Source organism: Chlorocebus sabaeus, chromosome 23, assembly GCF_047675955.1.
Source record: "Chlorocebus sabaeus isolate Y175 chromosome 23, mChlSab1.0.hap1, whole genome shotgun sequence".
NCBI lineage: Eukaryota > Metazoa > Chordata > Mammalia > Primates > Cercopithecidae > Chlorocebus > Chlorocebus sabaeus.
This window is the reverse complement of record NC_132926.1, coordinates 48066732-48082831: the sequence shown is the minus strand read 5'-3', so window position 1 is coordinate 48082831 and position 16100 is coordinate 48066732. Positions and strand designations below refer to the sequence as shown.

The 16100-nt window shown below is 44.5% G+C and overlaps 1 protein-coding gene across 4 annotated transcripts in view; it reads right to left on the bottom strand.

Annotated features, from left to right (window-relative positions):
- Window positions 1–293: 293 nt before the first annotated feature.
- Window positions 294–16100, bottom strand: part of VDAC1 (voltage dependent anion channel 1) — a 33160-nt gene continuing 17353 nt past the window's right edge. For all 4 annotated transcript variants that reach the window (XM_008014419.3, XM_038007923.2, XM_008014418.3 and 1 more), the window contains exons 6-9: window positions 9388–9615; window positions 4259–4409; window positions 2160–2217; window positions 294–1240 (exon numbers count right to left, since the gene is read on the bottom strand). In XM_008014419.3, the coding sequence (XP_008012610.1) occupies window positions 1149–1240; window positions 2160–2217; window positions 4259–4409; window positions 9388–9615 (529 nt within the window). In that variant the 3' untranslated portion in view covers window positions 294–1148. The remainder of the gene's footprint in view (window positions 1241–2159; window positions 2218–4258; window positions 4410–9387; window positions 9616–16100) is intronic.

The window sequence follows — 16100 nt, the reverse complement described above, 5'->3', positions numbered from 1 at the left end:
GAGGACGCCAAGCCCCTAGATAAAATGAGAAGACAGCCTAGTCGACACCCTAATTTCAGCATCGTGAGAACCTAAGCAGAGCCCAGGTAGGCATGCATACCTGCCTGGCTTTGACCTGCAGAACTGTAAAATAAATGAGTGTTGTTTTAAGCAGCTAAATTTATGGTAATCTGTTATACAGCGAGTGAAAACAAATAATATATAATACATACACAGAGCATGGAGACAAAAAACAAATCTAAATAAATGCCCTGTTTATTTATATTTTATTAATAAAGACGACAGAAGGAGGATGAGGTTTCAATATTTTATTCAAGTTTTTTTTAAGTGATGTTAATTACAGCATTTGAAGGGGAGGATCTAATTCCACACAAAATGGAAGACTCTAAAATGTACCCATTAAACTGCTAAAAAACAAATTGAGTGGTGAGAATACAACAGAAGTCCAATTTAGATTCTGAGTGTTGTCACCATGTGATTACGATCACAAAGACACTTCCAAGCTTATAGCTGGAGCTCCTGGAAGCTATTTCATACTCTGGTGCAAGGGCAAAAAAAACACAACACAAGAAGGAATAAGTCCTGAATTATTGGCTTCATCACATCCACCTTCTCCACCCCAAAATGGCACAAAAGAAACAGTGACCACACCCTGCAGACCTTTTGGTGTAAAAGAGGTGACGATGAACTGGGGTGGGAACAGGTCATGAAGATCTGTCCAAAAAAGTCCCATTCAGGTGAGTTTGTGCACACCATCAAGCAGCGAATCTCTCATCAATTAGGGTTAGGAAACCAAGGTTCGATTCTCAGGAAATCACAATTTCATTCATTTACTCAATATGAATTTACAAAGTGCCTACATACTATCAGCTTCCACTTGCAGCCATTTCTAGATAAAAAAGAAACCTGGCATCTCAAAGGGGCCACCAAGCTCCCCCCGAGTCTACCACTGAAAGGACCTTTTTTGGAAATGGGTTTCTTCTGTACCTCTGGAAGGGTAACATCTTAAAGCTGAATCATCTTTAACCTGGAGGGCTAACATATTTAGCAATACTTGCATCCCAGACATACAACATTAAGATACACTAAATTCTGAAGGTAGCTATGCTGCAAAATAGTTTAAAATTAAACAATTGTACAGTATTCATTTATGCTTGAAATTCCAGTCCTAGACCAAGCTTGTGGCCACCAGCATTGACGTTCTTGCCATCCAGAAGAGCTGACAGTGTCAGTTTGATACCTGCAGGGAGAAAAATGAGGGAGAGGAAAGGAGGAGGAATGGAGGAAAGAAATGACAAGAAAGATTAACAACAAATTCAGAACCTGTTCCAGATATTATCAGCAGGGTCCACATGGCCCTTCAATCCTTGTTACTTAGCACTATCCGACCAACAGGTATCCTAGAGTGGGCTTATAAAACAACTAATTATCCCACCGTCCAGAGAGCCTACCCAAATCTACTTCTGGAACCCCACTTTCCTTTTTCCTCTCACTGTTCCCCTGGTACAATTAGTCTCTAATACTGGTAGCATACAGTAAGCTTCTTTGGCAATCATCCCTTTAAATGAAACCTCAATCCTGAATCCAACCTAAGGTCTTATATGTTCATGTTCAGTGTACACACATGGGTAGTGTGCATGCACATCCACAGATGCACACAACAAACTGACCTTCCCTGGAATAACCTGATTCAGGAAGTAGCTGGTAATCTTAGATTTCCAGGGTTCAAAGGTGGTTATATGCTAGAACTAGAATACATCATGGACTGGCCTAGCCAACTGTGGGAGGAAACCTGCAAACCACTTTTCCTATTTCTTTGTCTTTTTACAGTGGGACTGATTTATAAGTTAGTTTTGAGAACCTGCCAGAAATAAGTATCAAGCATTATGTACACATTGGAAAAAAGGATGGAAGAAAATAGCAAAAAATATCTGTTAGCCTCAGCCTTTTTCCTCCTGCTTGCCACATCTCATATTCTCCAAATGTTTTATAATAACCCTGTACTCCTTTATAAACATCTAATTATACTTTATATATAACCATTTATATATACCCATTGTATTATATAAACATTTTATAAGCAATGACATAAATCAGCAAACCAGCACCACAATTTTTTTTAAGACAAAGAACCGATTTCACACACAAGCAACACATACCTGGCTTTAGAGTCTGAGTGTATCCTAAACCTATCAGGCTGGAGTTGTTCACTTTAGCCTAGTCAAGGAAATGACAAAACAGAGAAAACATTAAATATAATACTTTGTGCTTCCATCTCCAAAATTAATAAGAGCTTTTTAGTCAACCAACCTTTGACTTCAGAATCAAATTTTTTTATGACCATCTTGTTCACAAGATTCATTAAATTCAATACAAAATATATCAATTTTAGGTGCATACTTTCCTGTTCAAATGGTGTTCTGAGATCTGACACCCCTCATAAGAACAAAGCAGAGAGAAGGAAGGCCTCTTAGCGGCCCGTGTCCTTTTGTTCATATAAATAATGAGGCTCCTTTTCTCTTGTTTTTAAGTGCCTGTTAAGGGAGCCAAATTCGGTTCTAGTTTAGGAGACTTAAAATGGGCTGTCCATAAATTACAGAAATCAGTACAGACACCATTCTGCAACATGAGATTCCCTCATTCCACCCCAAAGAGATACAACCTCCAGTGCCCTGTGACAAGAGAAATGAGCCCAATAGGATTTACTGCAAAAACTGGGAAGTAGTTTGAGGGCCTGTGAGCAATGCCAGAGAGTCTGCAAGATGCCAACTGACTACTGACTTCTTAATATGCAATGCAGGAGCTGAAAAGGAGAATGAAAAGTGGGGGGTGGGGGGAATTATCAATTAGAACCCTAGATTTCAGAGTACCCCTTTTAACAGTCTGCTTTATAGAACAGGAACTGGTATTAATGGAAGAGGCTCAACAGTAAGCCAGTCTGGCTCAAATCCAGTCCCCAGCACTTTCCTGGTGTGTTCCTTTGGGCAAGTTACTCACCTTTCTAAGCTTCTAGTTCCTCATTTGTAAAAACAGAGATGACTGGGTAGGGGCCATGGCTCATGCCTGTAATCCCAGCATTTTGGGAGGCCGAGGCAGGCAGATCACCTGAGGTCAGGAGTTCGAGACCAGCCTGACCAACATGGTGAAACCCTATCTATACTAAAAATACAAAAACTAGCCAGGTGTGGTGGTAGGTGCCTGTGGTCCCAGCTACACGGGAGGCTGAGGCAGAAGATTCACTTGAACCTGGGGGACGGAGGTTGTGCAGTGAGCTGAGATCGTGCCACTTGTACTCCAGCCTGGGCAACAGAGGGAGACTCCGTCTCAAAAAAAAAAAAAAACAGAGATGACTGACCAGGAATGGTGGCTCATGCCTGTAATCCCAACAACATTTGGGAGGTTGAGATCGGAGGACAGCTTGAGCCCAAGAGTTTGAGACTAGCCCAGGCAACAGAGCAAGACACTGTCTCTACTAAAAAAATTTTTAATTAGCCAGGCATGGCTAATTAAAAAGTGTGCCTGTAGTCCCAGCTACCTGGGAAGCTGACGTGGCAGGATTACTTGAGCACAGGACGTTGAGGCTGCAGTGAACTGTAATTACACCACTGCATCCAACCTGGGCAACTAAGCAAGACTCTGTCTCAAAAAAACAAGAAATAAAAATAGATGATTAAAAAAACAAAGCACCTATTTCAAATGGGATTAAACACAGTAGTCTACATGTAAAAGGCTCTGCACAGTGCCTGGTACCCATAAGAAGTACTAGTAGTATGATCACTGTACTCATTTGGAACTCTTTTCAAAGTGAGAACATCTCTCACTTTGTTTTTCTTTTTTGAGACGGAGTCTTTTTTTTTTTTTTTGAGATGGAGTCTCACTCTGTCACCCAGGCTGGAGTGCAGTGACATGGTCTCGGCTCACTGCAACCTCCGCCTCCCGGGTTCAAGCAATTCTCCTGCCTCAGCCTCCCGAGTAGCTGGGATTACAGGCGCCTGCCACCACGCCCAGCTAATTTTTGTAGTTTTAGTAGAGACGGGGTTCCGCCATGTTGGCCAGGCTGGTCTCAAGACTCCCGACCTCAAGTGATCTGCCTGCCTTGGCCTCCCAAAGTGCTGGGATTACAGGCGTGAGCCACCACACGCAGCAGCATCTCTCACTTTGAATAAGCTGAAGCACAGCACTCCAGCAAACCTGAAGGACTCCAACATAAAGAGCAGATGGGCCTGCCTGTGAGATGCGTGATTCCACAGATACCCACCGAGAAGCAGGCATCAGGGTCAATCTGATACTTGGCTGCTATTCCGAAGCGCGTGTTACTGTTTCCTGCTGTCCAGGCGAGATTGACAGCGGTCTCCAACTTCTTGTTCACTTTCTGGTAAATAGAGCCGCCAAACTCTGTCCCGTCATTCCTGCAAACAAGCACAGCACAGATGCTGAGCTTCCCAGGGAGGCGAGCTGCAGCCCAGACAGATCCACCCAAGTCTCCCAGAAGACAGGGATGCCAGAAACGGACTGAACCAATACTGGTATTCAGGGAAGTCAGAAGTTCACCAAATTTCACAAAACGGGCACTAAATTACAGGAAGTCTGATAAGTATAGAACAGGCACCTGGACAGGCACACTGGCTCACGCCTATAATCCCAGCACTTTGGGAGGCCAAAATGGGCAGATCACTTGAGGTCAGGAGTTTGAGACCAGCCTGGCCAACATGGTGAAACCCTGTCTCTACTAAAAATACAAAAATTGGCTGGGCTGGTGCCACACACTTGTAATCCCAGCCTCTCAGGAGGCTGAGGCAGGAAAACTGCTTGAACCCGGGAGGCAGAGGTTGCAGTGAGCCGAGATTATGCCACTGCACTCCAGCCTGGGTGACAGAGCAAGACCTTGTCTCAAACAAAAAAAGAAAAAGCCGGGGAAGAAGGGGCACATGGTGACTCATGCCTGTAATCCTAGCATTTTGAGAGGCCGAGGCAAGAGGACCGCTTGAGCCCAGGATGTAGCTTGGGCAACACAGCAAGATCCTGTCTCTATAATGAAAAAAAAAAAGAAAAAGAAAAGAAGCAGGCCAGGCGAGGTGGCTCACGCCTATAATTCCAGCACTTTGGGAGGCCAAGGCAGGCGGATCACGAGGTCAGGAGATCGAGACCATCCTGACTAACACAGTGAAACCCCGCCTCTACTAAAAATACAAAAAATTAGCCAGGCATGGTGGCGGGCGCCTGTAGTCCCAGCTACTCGGGAGGCTGAGGCAGGAGAATGGCGTGAACCCAGGTGGCAGAGCTTGCAGTGAGCCGAGATCACGCCACTGCACTCCAGCCTGGGTGACAGGGCGAGACTCCGTCTCAAAAAAAAAAAAAAAGAAAAGCAGCAAGTAGAGCACTGAGATTCTGAGGGATTTATTTTCACTGCTACTGATGTTATTACTTTTATAAATGATTCTACCAGAAAAATGGCATGGAAGTCCGGGTACGGTGGCTCATGCCTATAATCCCAGCACTTTGGGAGGGGAAGACAGGCGGATCATTTGGGGTCAGGAGTTCAAGACCAGCCTGGCTAAGATGATGAAACGCTGTCTCTACTAAAAACATAAAAATTAGTTGGGCATGGTGGCGGGCGCCTGTAATCCCAGCAACCTGGGAGACTGAGGCAGGAGAATCATGTGAACCCAGGAGACAGAGGTTGCAGTGAGCTGAGATCATACCACTGCACTCCAGTCTGGGCAACAGAGACTCTGGCTCAAAAAATAAAAATAAAAATAAAAAATGGTATGGAAAGAGAAGAAAATGAGAAAAGAACACAGCCAGAAATGGCAAGAAAGGTAGGGCTGCACATATGCCTCAGAAGGCAAGTTAGAGCCCTTGGCACAACCTGCTGCAGCCACTGCTGGGGAGATACGGTTGGCACTGACCCAGCCTCTTGGAGGAGCAGCACTTCAGAAGAGCTTAATCCACAATTCATCTCGTCCACCTGTACACACTCCTCACCCATGCTGCAACATCCAAGGTCCCAGCAGGATTTGAAAGGGAGCTTTTTGCTACATCATAAAATGCCTCGCTCTTTCAGAAACATTCAGAATGAAACCCCAGCTGGTCAAGCTCCCTCCTCTCTTACAAACACACTGAATGACTCCAGTTGCTGGGAATATCCTTTTCCCTTCTTCAGTCATTCAAATTCTCCTCTTCCTCTTTGGGGGCCCTGCTTAAGCTCTCAGAATTTGAAAGTCTGCCCCACCCAGCTGAACAGCCTATACAAACTGCAGTCACTGCCACCACCAAAAAAGCCAGCTCAGAGAGTCTACACTTTGTCCTCTGTCCGGCTGGGGTCTGCACAGATCATTTACTGTCTCTCATTACTGCTTTCAGATTGTTGTTTATATGCACAGTGCATACTGGTGCCTGGTCAGAAGCAACCTTCTCCACAGAGGGAACCACAGAAAACAAAAACAGTTAAAGTGGCTGCCACTGGGGAGGTGGGATGAGCAGGCTGAGGCAGGCTGGAATCACTGCTTTTCATAAGCCCATCTGTACTGTTTGATTTTACAACCATGGGTTCAGACTCCTCTGATTAAAAAAATTAAGAAAAATTTTAATGCTGCCATTTTTTTAAAAGGAATGACCATCCTCCTTGCATTAGATGGTCTTCAAGCCTGCCTAAACCCTCTCAAACATCTTTAACATAAAATCAGTGTCTGAGTTCTGCCTCATCATTGTGGGCATTTCCAGTGGAAATGGCATTGGTAACTGTGCGTCAGAGCCAATGTACTTTGGAATCCAGCAAAGGGCTTCAGGACCTAAGAACAAAAACTCTAGTTTTCACAAGACACTCTCCCTAAATTAGAGAATACATTCTAAATTTTTTTTTCCCTGAGATGGGATCTTGCTCTGTTGCCCAGGCTGGAGAGCAGTGGCAGAATCATAGCTCACTGCAACCTCAAACTCCTGGGCTCAAGTGATCACAGGCATGTTGCCACCATGCCCAGCTAATTTTTAAAAATGTTCTTAGAGACACAGTATTTCTGTTTCCCAGGCTGGTTCCAAACTCCTGGCCTCAAGTGATCCTCCCGCCTCAGCCTCCCAAGTAGCTGGGATTACACATATAAGCCACACATTGTAAATTCTCGCTTCCCCATGAAATTCAGCGAGACAGACATTATGCTTCTAGAAAGTACAGGGAGACCCAGGCACTGCCTGATTCACAGGGAATCCTGTCTTCTTTAGACAGCCCAAGTATGCTACAATAAAACAGCAGCCTGTCAAAAATAACAGATTTTTGAATGACTTTAGTAATATATTCAATTGGGGAAGTTTCTTGCGTTTACATGTTTTTAAAAAGGCCAGACTTTTCAGAATATCCTAAAACCGGGAACACAATATTGCCTTCCTATACAGAGCTTTCAAAATCATAAACAAGAGGCCAGACGCAGTGGCTCACGCCTGTAATCTGTAATCCCAGCACTTTGGGAGGCCAAAGCAGGCAGATCGCTTGAGCTCACGAGTTCAAGAACAACCTGGGCAACATGGCAAAATCCTGCCTCTACAAAAAATACAAAAAGTAGCCAGGTGTGGTGGTGTGCACCTGTAGTCCCAGCTACTTGCAAGGCTGAGGCGGGAGAATCACTTGATCCTGGGAGGCGGAGGCTGCAGAGATCGTGCCACTGCACTCCAGTCTGGGTGAGAGAGCAAGAACCTGTCACCAAAAAATAATAATAATAAATAAATAAACAGCTGGAACTGTTCAAATTCATCTATATGAAGCACAAAGACTTTCTGTTATGCATCTGGGCCCCTGCAAGCACCAGGGCAACCCAGATGAGTTGTGTCAGCTGCCTTCACGCTGGTTCCAAAAATAAACCATACCCACTTGTTGCTTATTAAAAATGTTGAAGCTTAGATATGTGGCGGAAATGGCTAACAGCCATTGTTCCTCCTAGAATTGGTGCCAATGCCCAATTTTAAACCAAGGAAAAAACTTCCCATGCCAATCAGAATTCTACATTCAAAAACATTTCTATGCATGTGGTATGTTTCCTATAGCTTTTTTGTATGTTTCACCTTTTCTTAATTAAACATACAATAACATTGATATTTTCTTCTTTTTTTTTTTTTTTGAGATGGAGTCTCGCTCTGTTGCCCAGGCTGCAGTGCAGTGACGTGATTTCAGCTCACTGCAACCTCCACCTCCCAGGTTCAGGCAATTCTCTGCCTCAGCCTCCTGAGTAGCTGGGATTACAGGCACCCGCCACCACGCCCAGCTAATTTTTGTATTTTTAGTAGAGATGGGGTTTCACCTTCTTGGCCAGGCTGGTCTTGAACTCCTGACCTCGTGATCCACCTGCCTCGGACTCCCAGAGTGCTGGGATTACAGGCATGAGCCACCGCACCCGGCCAAAATGGATATTTTCTTGGTATACATTTTTATGAATTTTAACACACATACACAGATTAATGTAACCATGACCACAGTCAGGATATAGAACAGTTCCCTCCCCCAAACTCCCTCAATCACCACTTTGTAGTCATACCCTCCCCAGCCCCTACCAACCACTAGATTGTCCATCTCTATAGTTTTCCTGTGACTTTTTAGCTGTAACAGATTCCAAATTAATGATAAAAATTCCTCAAAAAATTTATTAATGGAAATAATATTAGTTTACACATTAATACCACTGATTTGCCTTAAGTTTAAGAAGTTACTTCTTTAGTGACCTCTAGTGGAAAGAAATAAACACGGTAACTCTGCACCCAGCTTGTGCCTGTCACAGGTTAATTCCTCATGAAACTGAATAAAACAAGGTTTATGATAAAACAAGATCCATGAATGAAATGTGTTTCCCTTAACCTAAATCATCAATCTACTTCAATTCTCAAGGGGCTCTCTCCTAACCTATAATCACTGTTTCCCTTCACCATGCTGTCCAATAGTTACTTTTACATGTTTCACTGTACAGAGAAGATACTTTGTAGCTCAGACAATCAGCTCCTAAATTTGTCTACCATGTCTACATGTCATCAAGCCCAGCAGGCTAATCCTCAGGCATTAGACAGAGAAAGAACGCCGAGAGCTGTTTTGTTAACTAAAACAAAAACTGCAGGGAATGGACACACTCTGGACTGACACCATGTCTCTGCTATAATTAATCAGCCACTTTGTGTACCTGTGGCAATATTTACTGTTCGTAGAGTGGAAAGGATCTAAGACACTCTAGGAAATGGGTAGGTGGGAAACAAATGATAGCAGCAGGCCATCTGGCTCATCTAATGCCAACAAACTCACTTTATAGTGGTTAAAAATTGGGCTTTCTTTCAAAAAAAAAATAATGAAAGCAATTCCCTTATCACACACACTCCAACCCCACCCCTCACCCCGCTGTCCCCATGTACACTTACACATTAGTGTGAAGCTGGAATTCATCAGTCTTGTAGCCAACTGCAAAGTTGCTCTGGGTCACTCGGGATTTTGCAGTCTCAAAATTCATCTGGTAGCCAGCCAGCCAGCCCTCGTAACCCAGCACTAGAGCACCCCGGATGGAAGGTCCAGCAATGTCGAAATCCATGTCGCAGCCCAGGTTAATGTGCTCCCGCTTGTACCCTGTCTTGATTTTAGCATTTTTTTTCCTGAAGGAAAAGAAGTTGTATTAAGATCAGAAGCTAACTCACCTTGAAATGCCTTTTTTTTTTTTTTTTTTAATCCTAGGTCAAATAAAGGGAGTGGGGTGGGGGTGAAGTCAGGGCTCCAGTTCTCCCTTAAGGCACTGCCATACCACAATGAGCAGGACACAACCTCTCTTCCACGGGGACCCAGTGTGCAGAAACCCCACACTAATGAAGTGAGAACACAGACAGGAAAAGCCTGGAAAATAAATACAAAGTAACTTCCTTGTCCTATCCTCTTTGTATGCTTAATGTAGCAGCCTACACAGGCATTCATTAGCTAGAAAGCCACCATGTAATTATGAGACAGATGCATCTTTGATATTTTCCAAACCTGGGGAAAAGATTTATCTGTCATGAAGACAGCTACCTAAATAGCAGCTTTTAAAGAGACGGTTATCTTCTTACTCTGTGGCTCACACAGTTAAGTAAGGAAACATAGGCTATGTTCCTTCCAAGTGAATACAACAGTAAAATGGATTTCAATTACATATTCATGAGACCCCAATGAGTACATATTTCAGAGAACCGGGTACTGATATAGAACCTGGAACTCTGCAGACATGGGGGGCAGGAAGTGTTAGTTAGCCAGACAGTACCCCAGGTCCAACCTGATGATACCAGATGTGAGTCTATAAGCAGTTCAGTGTCTGTACTGCCTGTTCCTCAAGACCCAGCATCCCCTAGGAAGAGCAGGTGAATAGTGTTACCTGCAGACCCATTATTACCATGTCTTTTACCAAAAGTACCCACTGGAGAACAAGATCACACCTAACAAATAAAACATGGGCCATTTTTATCTGATTGTTTCTATCATTCAGTTACAAGATCGACATCTCCCACAGGAAGCTGCATTCTCAGCAGAGACCACAGGAGGAACCAGATCCACTCAGAGCCCCAAGGACTACACAGCACTGTTCACTTCTAGCTTTATTCACATTGAGATTAATGCTTCATCCTCAGCACCTAGACCATTTCCTCCTAAATGGAACCAGTGCTCCTTGGAGAAATGGCTGACTATAGATCTTAGGCAGGAGATGTACACAGTGACCTAAAACATCTATCAAAGCTATTGAAGATTACTGGGGTGGAAGCAAAAGAACTTACAAGCTAACCTGAAGAGGCTCCCAAGGGATTCAACAATGGAGCAATGTGAGCCTCAATAAGGAAAATATCAGCAAAAGGCTGAAACATATTAAACAATATGTTTATTCTAGGCATTATAATGACACTCAGGGCCGGGCGTGGTGGCTCATGCCTGTAATTCCAGCACTTTGGGAGGCTGAGGCGGGTGGATCACGAGGTCAGGAGTTGGAGACCAGCCTGGCCAACATGGTGAAACACTGTCTCTACTAAAAATACAAACCTTAGCTGAACATGGTAGCAGGCATGTGTAATCCCAGCTACTCAGGAGCCTGAGGCAAGAGAATCGTTTCAACCCAGGAGGCAGAGGTTGCAGTGAGCCAAGATTGCACCACCGTACTGCAGCCTGGGCAACAGAGTAAGACTCCATCTCAAAAAAATAAATAAATAAATAAATAATTATAATAACACTCAAATCACATAGCTGTCATCTTTAGAGACTAGAGAACCAACCTGTTATTTTAAAAACAGCAAGAGGCTGGGTGCGGTGGCTTACACCTATAATCCCAACACTTTAGGAGGCCGAGGCGGGTGGATCACCTGAGGTCAGGAGTTCAAAGCCAGCCTGGCCAACATGGCAAAACCCCATCTCCACTAAAAATACAAAAATCAGCTGGGCGTGGTGGCGCGCACCTGTAATCTCACCTACTCAGGAAGCTGAGGCAGGAGAATCACTTGAACCTGGGAAGTGGAGGTTGCAGTGAGCCAAGATCGCGCCACTGTACTCTAGCCTGGGTAGCAAGAATAAAATTCAGTCTCAAAAAAAAAAAAAAAATCATGAAACAATCATGTAAATTTGAAGAGACTAGAGATTTGACAATATTAAAAAACGATCCGCCAGGCGCAGTGGCTCATGCCTGTAATCCCAGTACTTTGGGAGGCCAAGGCAGGTGGATCACCTGAGGTCGGGAGTTCGAGACCAGCCTGACCAACACGGAGAAACCCCATCTCTACTAAAAATACAAAATTAGCCGGGCATGGTGGCGCATGCCTGTAATCCCAGCTACTCAGGAGGCTGAGGCAGGAGAATCACTTGAACCCGGGAGTCAGAGGTTGCGGTGAGCTGAGATCGCGCCATTGCACTCCAGCCTGGGCAACAAGAGTGAAACTCCATCTTAAAAAAAAAAAAAAAAAGAAAAGAGAAAAAAAGAAATATCAACTTTTTTCAATATAATAATAATACCATGGTTATGCTCCTTTAAAATGGAATCTTGCCATTTAAAGATACATAATAAAATGCTTACAGATGAAATTATATGCTGTTATTTATTTAAAATAATATGGGCATGGAGGAGTGCTATATTTATGGCTGTATAAATAAAACATGATTGGCCACAGGGTTGGTAACTATCAAAGCTGTGTGATAGGAATTGAATGAGGATTAAACATTTTTTTTGTATGTTTTTGTATGTTTCAGATTTCTCATTTAAAAAATAAATAAATAAAGGTTAAACATTCCAAATTCTCAATGAGACAAGAATTTTAGAGGTCGCAGTTGAAAATAAGGCCAGCACCCCCCCCTCCCAAGTGATGTAGGAAAATAGCCTGTTCCATGGCAAGAGTGACACCATCTTGAAGCAAAACCACTACTGATACAGTTTGTATGTTGTACCCTCTAAATCTCATGTTGAAATGCAGTCCCCACTGTCAGACCTGCTGGGTGGTGATTAGATCATGGGGGTGGATCCCCCATGGATTGGTGCTGTCTTTGCAATAATGAGTTATCATGAGATCTGGTTGTTTGACTGTGGCACCTCCCCATGACTCTCTCTCTCTCGCTCCTGCTCTTGCCATGTGATGTGTCTGCTCCTGCTTCATCAATCACCATGACTAAAAGCTTCCTGAGGCCTTCCCAGAAGCCGAGCAGATGCCTGTGCTATGATTGTACAGCCTGCAGAACCATGAGCCAATTGAACCTCTTTTCTTCATAAATTACCTATCCTCAGGTATTTTTTTCTTTTTTTGAGATGGTCTCACTCTGTTGTCCAGGCGGGAGTGCAGTGGTGTGATCATGGTTCACTACAGCCCCTACCTCTTGAGCTCAGGTGATCCTCCCACCTCAGCCTCCCAGGCAGCTGGAACTGACTATAGGTGTGCACCACCACGCCCAGCTAGCGTGTGAGTGCCTGTGTGTGTAGACGGGGTTTCACCATGTTGCCTAGGCTGGACTCCAACTCCTGGGCTCAAGCAATCTGCCTGCCTCAGCCTCCAAAAATGCTGGGATTACAGGCGTGAGCCACCTCGCCTGACCAGGTATTTCTTTAGAGCAATGCAAGAACAGCCTAATACAGCCATGACAACCAAGAAATACATCACAGACAATCCCATAAAAGAAACAATGCCAGCCAGGCACAGTGGCTCACACCTGTAACCCTAACACTTTTAGAGGCCAAGAGAGGTGGATCACTTGAGGTCAGGAGTTCAAGACCAGCCTGGAAAACATGGCAAAACTCCATCTCTACTAAAAATATAAAAAGTAGCTGGGTATGGTGGCACGCACCTGTAGTCCCAGACACTCAGGAGGCTGAGGAAGGAGAATCGCTGGAACCCAGGAGGCAGAGGTTGCAGTGAGTCAAGATCATGCTTCTGCATTCCAGCCTGGGTGACAGAGTGAGACTCTGTCTCAAAAAAATAAAAAAAGTAAAGATGCTTATCTAACTTCCCTGTGGTCACAAGTTTTGCAAGTTTTTTACAAGACGGTCTAAGACATGCACACGTCTTTACTCTAAAAGCTTGCTATATAAAGAATACTTTCTGGAGGATAAGTGCAAGGATCCACTGTCCCTTGGCTGCTTGAGACATTGCTTCTATTTGCAAGTCTCTATTAAATGTTTCTTTCCGAGAAACTGGATTTGTCAGTCTCTTTCTTTGGCTGCTCAGCTCCCTCAGCAGTTGGGTGGTAGCTGTGCACAGACCTGCTCACCAACAGAACCAGTGACAATGAAACATGCCTTGGAACCTCAACTTTGTTTAAGTTACTTCTATACATTTTGGCAAGGTTTGAAGGAAAGGAGTAACAACTAAATTATCTCTCAATAAGAAAAATCCAAAACTGGTCACGCGCAGTGGCTCACACTTGTAATCCCAGCACTCCAAGGGGGGCAGATCACTTGAGGTCAGGAGTTGGAGACCAGCCTAGCCAACATGGGAAAACCCTGTCTCTACTAAAAATACAAAAATTAGCAGGACGTGGTGGCATGTGCCTGTAATCCCAGCTATTCAGGAGGGTGAGGCACGAGAATTGCTTGAACCCGGGAGGTAGAAGTTGCAGTGAGCTGAAATTACGTCACTGTACTCCAGTCTGGGCAACAGAGTGAGACTGTCTCAACAAAAAAGAAAAAGAAACCTATCTTCATCTGCCTGCTCTCTGGGGAAAGAAGCCTGGGTTTCGAACAAGTATGTGATTGGCACCAGGCTGGCTGAGATGACTGACGATTAGACAGCTGTTGAGAGGCTGACATTTAGAAAGGCAAAAAGACCAAGAAATATAAAATCACGCATCTTCTAACCATCTTCTTTTTTAATTTTTAATAAAAAGCTGCTGATGATCACAAACTATGATGCCTATGGCAGGGCCTCTGACCAGTGGTGTGCACCACCTGCACCAGTTTACATGGCACCCCCACCCACTGTCTCACTGGATTCTGGCCAGGGCCCACGATCCCCAAGAGAAAGGGCAGTGCTGGGGAGTGCTCAGGCTTCTCTCCAGGTCTCTTTCTAACACTGCACACTATGTCTGTGGAGTCTTCCTTTTTCAGATATTATTGGGATTTATTTTTAAGCTATTTCAACAGTAGTGCTAATTTGACAAGCACCCGAGAGAGGCCTGCCTGATTTGTAGTTAACAAGCAAGCTTTATTTGTGGTAGATACTCAGTGTGGGTGCTGGTCCTTATTGAGGTCTGCAGCCTCATCCAGATGTGGTCTACACTCAGCTCCTCCTGGGAGCCAGGTGTTTTCCCAGGCTGTACCCTCAGTCACTTTGGAAAGCCAGCTTTCATTTCTAATCTCCATCATGCAGCACCAGAACTTTCCTCAAATACCCAGTAGCAATATGTACACCTAGCACCCAGAATTTTAGTGTTGTTTTTTTTTTTTTTTGAGACGGAGTCTTGCTCTGTCGCCCACATTGGAGTGCAGTGGTATGATCTCAGCTCACTGCAACCTCCACCTCCTGGGTTCAAGCAATTCTCCTGCCTCAGCCTCCTGAGTAGCTGGGATTACAGGTGTGCGCCACCACAGCCAGCTAATTTTTGTATTTTTAGTAAAGACAGGGTTTCACCACGTTGGCCAGGCTGGTCTCAAACGCCTGTCCTCGTGATCCGCCTGCCTCGGCACGCGAAAGTGCTGGGATTGCAGGCATGAGCCACCACACCAGGCCCACAATCTTAGTTTCTAAACATCATTCTCAAACATAAAGAACCAAGGTTCCTAGCAGAAATGGCAGATAGCAGGACTGGGGAAAAACAAGTACTAGATGAGCATCGTACATTTTCTGAGACCAGAAATAAAGACATGCTCTGAAAAATGACAAAGGTTCGTCAAAAAGCACACAAGATGTATTCTCCCAAAGGCCATATCTGGGACAACTTGAGCAACAAAATAAATGACACTATGGATTATAGCCCATAGATTAAATGTCCATGCATCTATACTAATATAAATAAATAACTGATTGAATAAATACATGGGAAAAAAGGAATAGCTCTTCCTTACAGTAGAATACCAAGTAACAAGTGAAGGAAGGATGGCAATAGGAAATCACCATTTGAGGTCGGGTGTGGTGGCTCACACCTGTAATCCCAACATTTTGGGAGGCCAAGGTAGGCAGATCACTTGAGTTCAGAAATTCGAGAGCAGACTGAGCAACATGGTGAAACACTGCCTCTACCAAAAATATAAAAATCAGCCAGGGGTGGTGGCAGGCACCTGTAGTCCCAGCTACTGCGGAGGCTGAGGAGGGAGGATCCCTTGAGCCAGGGAGGCAGAGGTTGCAATGAGCCGAGATCACACCACTGCACTTCAGCCTGGGTGACAGAGTGACACCCCACCTCAAAAAACCAAAAAAGCAAAGAAAATCACCATTTGTAGCCAGGCGTGGTGGCTCACACCTGTAATCCCAGCAATTTGGGAGGCTGAGAAAGGTGGATCGCTTGAGCTCAGGAGTTCCAGACCAGCCTGGCCAACATGGTGAAACCTCATCTCTACCAAAAATACAAAAATTAGCTGGGCTTGGTGGCATGCGCCTGTGGTCTCAGCTTCTTGAGAGGCTGAGGAAGGAGGACTGCTGGAGCCCAGGAGGCAGAG